This window comes from Passer domesticus, chromosome Z, assembly GCF_036417665.1.
Source record: "Passer domesticus isolate bPasDom1 chromosome Z, bPasDom1.hap1, whole genome shotgun sequence".
NCBI lineage: Eukaryota > Metazoa > Chordata > Aves > Passeriformes > Passeridae > Passer > Passer domesticus.
This window is the reverse complement of record NC_087512.1, coordinates 46598071-46605255: the sequence shown is the minus strand read 5'-3', so window position 1 is coordinate 46605255 and position 7185 is coordinate 46598071. Positions and strand designations below refer to the sequence as shown.

General features: G+C 47.9%; 1 protein-coding gene across 4 annotated transcripts in view; it reads left to right on the top strand.

Moving 5' to 3' along the window:
- Positions 1 to 7185, top strand: part of LOC135289973 (neuronal acetylcholine receptor subunit alpha-7-like) — a 64524-nt gene continuing 57339 nt past the window's right edge. Inside the window, exons 1-2 of one of the 4 annotated variants that reach the window (XM_064403863.1) lie at positions 1 to 5497; positions 6253 to 6405. In XM_064403863.1, coding sequence (XP_064259933.1) covers positions 5224 to 5497; positions 6253 to 6405 — 427 coding nt within the window. In that variant the 5' untranslated portion in view covers positions 1 to 5223. Of the gene's footprint in view, positions 6406 to 7185 lie in introns of all 4 variants that reach the window. The other 3 variants (XM_064403861.1, XM_064403862.1, XM_064403864.1) reach the window with 3 other exon arrangements.

Here is a 7185-nt window from a genome sequence, read left to right as displayed (position 1 = left end):
CGAGAGTGGAGGGAGGGACCGGGAGAGGAAAAGGGATGGTGAGATGAGAAGGGGGACAGAAAGAATGAAATAGGGACAAGGATGGGAGGAGAAGGAGGAGAAGAAGGGGGAGAGAGGAAAAAGGAGACAGGGATAGAGAAAGAAGTCTGGGGACAGGGAAGTGAAGGGCTAAGAAAATATACTTAAAGGATACCTAAAGGATGAGGGCCTGGTAGGAGGAGAAAGAGAAATTGGGAAAGAGAGGGGCAGAGTGCAAAAATGAGGAAGTAGGGCAGAAACAAAGAAGAAAAGGGATGGGGAGCAGGAAGGAAGCACAGCGGGAAAGAGGGAGGTGGAGGTATTTGGAGAAAGAAATATAGAGATGGGAAATAGGACAGGTAAGAAGATCCACAGGCCTCAAGCATGCAGGCTGACTCCAGGAGCACTGCACGTCAGCACAGCCCCCATCCTGGCTGAGTCCCTTGTCAGCAGGGCCAGAGGCTGGCATTGCTCCCTCACCAGCAGAGGGAACCGTGCCCAGTGGTGCAGACCCCAGCACCCAAGGAGGGGAAATCACGCTCTCAGCTGAGCTCTGGTGCGGTGCCCTACACCTCTATGCTTGTGTTCCTCTTGTGTGGGGAAAGGACAGAGCAGGGGCTGAAGGATCAGAGCCTGAGCCTTTGGGTGAAATATCGGGTCCACTCTGGCTAGCTATGGACTCTTGCCCACATGGTGTTTCATAGACAAAGTTAAAAGATTGAGAAGTGCTCTTCTCCATGTGGAAGATGTTCTCCTTTATTCCAAGAGACACAACAAAGGGACAAACCCATGGGAGAAAGAGAATGTTCCCCGGTGGCAGGGAGCTTTTATACCCTGGGATGGGGACAGAGGGAGAGGTCCACAGCCAATGGGACACCAGTGAGGAGTGGTGAGGGGAGGGGTAACCCACGGGAGAGACCACCAGGGGATACTGGAGTGGGTGAGGGGAAGGCCATGTGATGGGGAAATGGGGTAACAAACCACGTGATATAACATAAGCTATGCAGTGCAATATAAAACTATTCTGTGCAAATTCCCAATCACACAGTGCAAGAGAACAACTAAAACTAGTGTACCACAACATTTGGGGATGAGGGGCTACTGCAGGCCTGCCTGAGAGGGATGGAGCTCCTTGCACCTTGCTTTTGTTGTGCAGTTCTTTCCATGTGCCATTGGAGCATGCAGAGTTCAAGTGGCAGCTCTATTGCAACCTCAGCCCACCCACAAGGCATCTGCTGCCTGCAGGAGTGGGAAGCCATGGGATCCCTAGGTCATGCAGACCCTCCTGCCACCGTCTGCCTCCCTTTGCACCAGCAAAAGGAGTGGAACCCTCCATAGCTCACTTCCTTGGCTTCCTCATCCTACCACCCAGGAGAACTGGGATCACCCCAGCCCAGCTCCCTGCTTAACCAGCCAGGTATTCACATCCTGCAGTACTTTCCTATCTTCCAGTGTCCCTAGCCTCACCACCAAGGTCACTTGGCTTGTGCATGTGAGGCCTGGAGTCATCTGCTTTCCTTGGAGAGGAGCTGAACCCACTCAGTGATCTCTGCATCTTGACATGCATGGTGAAACCCTGGTGATGTAACTTCTGAACAGTGCACTCCAGCACTTGATATCTTTATCAGGCTTCCCCAAATCACTCATAACTCATCCAAACCACTCCTGGGATAAAGCACTTTCCAGCACTTCCTGCATTATAAGGGCTTTCTTCATCCTCCTTTCTTCTTGCTCAGCTGTTAAAAGTGTGACTGTGGCCAGCTGTCCTTTATCACTATCCGCTCACAGCACGAGGTGCTGAGTTTGGCTTGGAAATCAGTGCTAGAAAGGCTGACTGGGCAAACTCAGCAGCATGGTGAAAGGCGGTAGAAGAAGAGCTGTCTCACCTGCGGACAAACCCACCCACAAAGGAAGGATGCCCAGCTCCAAACTTGCTGAGTTGTACCAATGTGACCCAGAGGAGACGCAACCTCAAGAAGAAGAGGAACAAGTCACATAACTTCACAAGGCCAGAACACAGTCTGAACCACTAGGTTTTGACATGGACCTTGTCTATAAGCAGTCTACAGCAGTCCAGCCCAGGTTTCACAGGGAATTGGCAGTGAGAGAAAATGTCTGCCTCCCAGCTCTTTGGAGAAAAATCCTGGTTTCTGTATTCATGTCATCTGCTTCTGTAGGAGATGGATACTGAAAAATGAAAGCATCCAGAGCTGAGGGGAAGGTGTACATCCTTCCTGTAGGATCTCAGCCAGAAGGGCTGGCTTTATCTTCTCTGGGAAAGCCTTTTGCAGTGGCAGCACAGTTCAGGTGGACATGGGAGAGGAGGAGCACAGCAGACTTGCACAATAATTTTGTTCTCGCTGTATCCTTCCTTAACAACAGCCTGTGAGAGAAGCACACCTTCAGGGCCCTGCACTGATGACGAAACCTGTGTGAGGAGCGATCCCAACAAAGAACCTGGCTGCAGCTCAGTAGTGCAATAAGTTGTTTTCTAGACTCCACAGTGTATATTTGGTTGTCAGATATGCTTGTTTTTGGCAGATGACATGGTTAAATGGCTGGCTGTGGGACAAAGCAACCCAGGCATTTCAAAGAATTCACTTGTAGCCTAATTTTGAAATGTGATTAAGAGCTGAGGAGTGCAGGAAAGGGACTGGACTGCAAAGTCCCTGGATTCTTCCTGTCTGCATTTGCATGCTTAAACTGGGATATTGCAGCACCAAATCTCCTGCTTGCACAGAGCCATAATATAGGTGGATTTTCCATCCTCGTGAGATCAGTGACTTTCAGCCTGTGCCCCTGTGAGTCATTTGCAAAATGGAGCTCTCAGTTGAGGCAGCCAAGGCATTCAGGGGTCACTCTTGCAGCAATAGAAATTATCTGGGAGGAGAAAACTCATCTGGGGAGCAGGAAAGGTTTCCTTCCTGAGGGATGTGGGTATTACTTCCATCCATCCTTAAGCCAGACAACAATTGTGGCCTCACTTTTCTAGCAAAACAATTGCTGCTGCAGTGTCACTGAGAGGCAGTGAAGTGGTTTGTCATCCCCAGCTGTCTTCAGACCCCACAGCGCATGGCAAGCATGGCCATGGAGCTGGACAACTGCTGTCCCATCTGCCTGAGCAGCTGGCAGGAGGCCAGCTATGCACTGCTGTGGTTGCTCTGCTTCTGCTGAGTGAGCCTTCTGCAGTGGGCTGGGAGCAAGCCTGAGTGCCCCCTCTGCAAGAGGAGGGTGACCTCCATCCTGTACTTGGTGTGGGAGGATGACATCTTTGAGGAGCATGTCATTCCACCCCTTGGGGCACCATGGGACATGTTCCACCTGAGAGCAGGAGGTCCCGGGTACCCAGCTGCTCCCAGTCCCCACACTCTGGCCATCAGCGGGATGACAGCCACCTCCAGTGGCTGAAGGCGAGTACAGCGACTGGAACTGCAATATGTGTGAAGTTGTACTCACTGATGAAAGCTTTCATTTTTAAAGGAATTTAAGAAAAACCCAAATGTAAACCAAAAATAATGGACAAAACTATGCTCCACATCGTTCTGCTGTGGGCACGTGAGGGGAGTAGAGAAGGAGAAAAACGAGAAGTTTTGCTACAGGTGCCCCCCAGTCAGCACAATGGCCTGCAAGAACAGGCATCTCTGCTGTTGGACAATACCTTTTTCCTGACCCAGAGAGGGGGACAACTGAGAGGTGTTTTAAAAGCTTTTATTCCATTTTTAGTCTCATGAAAAGAGTGAGACAATACAGATGTTATAATTCATGCCATCACAATCAGCAGCTAACTATTTCCTAATTACAATACACTATAAGCATTTCTTGGCCTATCAACTTTTTGCCACACCATGCTGTAGATGCCTTAAAGCCAGTCATCTAAAACTACCCCTCATGGGTCCTACTACAATGCATCTTTCATAGTTCTATTTCTCCAAAGATCTAGTCTTATTTGCAAGGCTATCCTTTGAAACCTTTTTCTAGCTCCATTTCTCTCTCAACAATATCTGTCCTATTCCATGGATTTCTAAGTCAGCATTTCTTGTTTCGTAGTTTGCATATGGATACGTACTGCGTGGGCTTTCTGTAAGGCCCTGACAACTCTATAAATCCATTTCCCACACTTTGCAATGGGCTCTGTTCAAGTGATCTCCCCTGCAGGGAGCTGTGATCATGTATCAAACTCACAGAAAATCTGATGCATGCTCTCCTAAGCACTTAGCTGCCCCCAATCTCCATTGCCTTTTAGCACTATCACACCTGAGAGCAGGACCTCCTGCTGCCTCTAGTTCCCACAGCACTGCAATAGTCCTGCCATCAGCCATGTGGCCGCTGCCCTGGGGTCAGTGAGCATCTCCTGCGCTACGTCTCAGCATCCCTTCTCTACCTTGCTGTTCTCCACCACCTGCTGTCATGGTTGCATTGGGAGCTGGGGCAGCTCTTTAAGGATGGTAGGAAGCAGCAACAGTGCAGTGCCTTGTCCCATCCAGCCTGCACTACTTTGGCCCAAATGAGGCTTTGTTCCATCTTCTATGGGCTTCCCTGCACAGGCACACAAGAAGCTTTGCCCACTGGCTTATTGACACCATCACATACAGGCTCAGTGAGGAGACCCAACATCAAATGGGACTGGAGGTCAGCAGTGAAGCTGGAGAGTGGGAGGACAGCCCTCTATGGTCTCTGGCCCTGATGCCACCCAAGGGGGTCTCCCAGGCCAGCCTTCATAGGGTCCCAGCAGCAATTCCTACCCATGGGGAGCAAGTAGGGGTCTGGAAGAACCCAGAGAAGGCTGTGGCTGGTTGTTCATGTGCAGCTGATCAATGAAAGCTCACCTGGGGTGAGGTGAGCAAGCCTCCAAAGGGAGGGCCAGCAGCTCTGAATACCCTTCCCAGACCCCCAGGAAAACAGCCCACCATCTAGTGACAGGGTGAGAGGGCATTAGGATACAGCTAAATCAGTCCAGGCTCCAGCTTGTGGTTGCAGCTTTCCAAATCTATTTAACATTTATTAAAAGAAAATGAAAGCATGAAAACTGCAGAAGATGTTTGAGTGTTACTAACTAATGCTGGTGGTGTTGCTTTCCCCACTTGTACTGTTTTCCTCCCCTTTCCTGGTTCTTTGACCAGTCATTTCTCACATGTTTCCTGAGCATTATAGGTTTGCATTTCTGCATTTGATCCCAGGGCAGATGTTTCCAGCCAGGGCACCTCCATGGTCAGCCTGTGCCCCAGCACTCAACCTCTCAAGTTCTCTTCCTCAGCACACCCTGTGCCCCTCATCCCGGGGCTCTGCTCTCCTACCAGCCTGCACTGCCCGCTGCAGCCTCACTACGGCAGTGCCCAAATCCCTCCTCCTGCCCGGAGTCAGGACTTGCTGCTGCTCTCTGCGTCAGTCCAGGGTTGTACCCTGTCAAGGCAGAAGCACCAAGAAATTCAGCAAGGGGGAGTACGATGTCCTGTCCCTGCTTGCAGTGAAAGAGAGGTGGGTGAGTGTTCAGAACAGACAAATGAGAAAAGAAAGGCCCAAATTATTAATATTATTCATTCAAGACTTTTCCTCACCTTGCCTTTCTTCTGGTGAATGAAATTGTGGAGAGGAAAGGAAGCCAAGGTGTGTGTGAAATCCCACAGCAGACAGCTGGGGAAGACGGCACTCAGAGCATCTCCCTACATCTGGTGGAAGCAATTACAAGAAGGGGTGCATCAAAAATGGACAGGAGATTGATTATTTTAATATTTTCAAACTTTTTCCACTATTGAATCCCCCCTGCCACCTCTGCTGGGAGAAAAAGCAGGTGTGTGCCACAGGTGTTTGCTGCAAGTTGCCCTGGCAGCTGGGAGAGAGCAGAGGGGGACACACAGTAATTCATTTCACCGGGAAACAGCTCTAGAGGCACTCGAGTGCAAGCACTGGAACACTGCAGCCGTGCTGTCTCGAGTTAGGTACAATATGTGGAGATGTGGAAAGCATCTCCGAGGCAGCACACTCCCCCTTCTTGCAATACAGAGACAGCTGTGTGCGAGGATCACTTGCATTTGCTCCTGACCAGGGAAAGGCTCAGTGTGTCGAGCAATGTGAGTCCAAAGGAATGTAATATGTTTCTTTGTGTTTGGATTTACTGACCAAGCACTGAGCTGACTTGGCTCCTGGGGACTGGAGAAGCACATGAGCAAATGCACTTTTCTCCCCTGGTGGGAAGCTGGTTTGATGCCTTATTACTGTAATTGCCAAATCTATCAGTCATTGCAGGCTGTCTTCAAGACTTCATCCTCTTTCACCCTCCGCTCAGAAAGGAGAGCCAGCTTATTTTGACAATGCTCACAGAAAAGTGCTTGGCATTTGTTTATTCTGCACTGTATCTCTGGTCATCCTTGCTCTTCTCACTCTTTAAAGGTAAGCTCCTCTGTGTTTGTCCAGGGCTCTTTTTTTTTTTTTTTGTGTTTTGGGTTTTTTGTTGCTGTTGTTTTAATTTGTTGTTTGGGGTTTTTTTTGGTTTTTGTTTTGTTTGTTGTGTTTTGGTTTTTGTTTTTTGTCTTCTGAATGCTAGTTACATCCAACCCCAAATTTTATTTTCAAGAAGTCTTATATCTGCTTGTATTTTGAACTTCATTACAGTCCTGTGCTGGTTTAACTCACTTTTGTAATCAATTTGGGTAAGTTTGTGGATCTTACAGTGCTAGGCACATTTTTTTTTTTTTTAAGAAGGGAGAAGGTGTGTGTTTGTTGTTTTGTGTTTTCTTTTTTTAAATTAAAGGTGAGTAATTTTAACTTTCATAAATTCATTGAAATGGTTATGTTTCAAAAGAAATATGTTCTTGCTTCCCTGAAAAATGTAACCTTCCCATGTATTTTTGATAACAAGTTATTATAATTTCAGGCTGGGCAGAATGATTTGAGAGCCTTGTAGGTGTGTGAGTGCAACGGTGTTCTACAGAGAAATACAAGCAGAAGAAAATTCATAACTATTTATTTTCTGTGCATCATGTAGAAAGATTAAATCTGTATAAATACATAAATTTAGTAATTCTGGTTTCTTTTCATTAAACATACTCTTCGTATGCTTATTAAAAATCAGTTAAGACAGAGATGGATATATAGCTGGAAATATCTAATAAGTAGAATAATGGGATTCTGTAGTCTAAGGTGTCAGCTCTGACTAAGCTATCTTCAGAA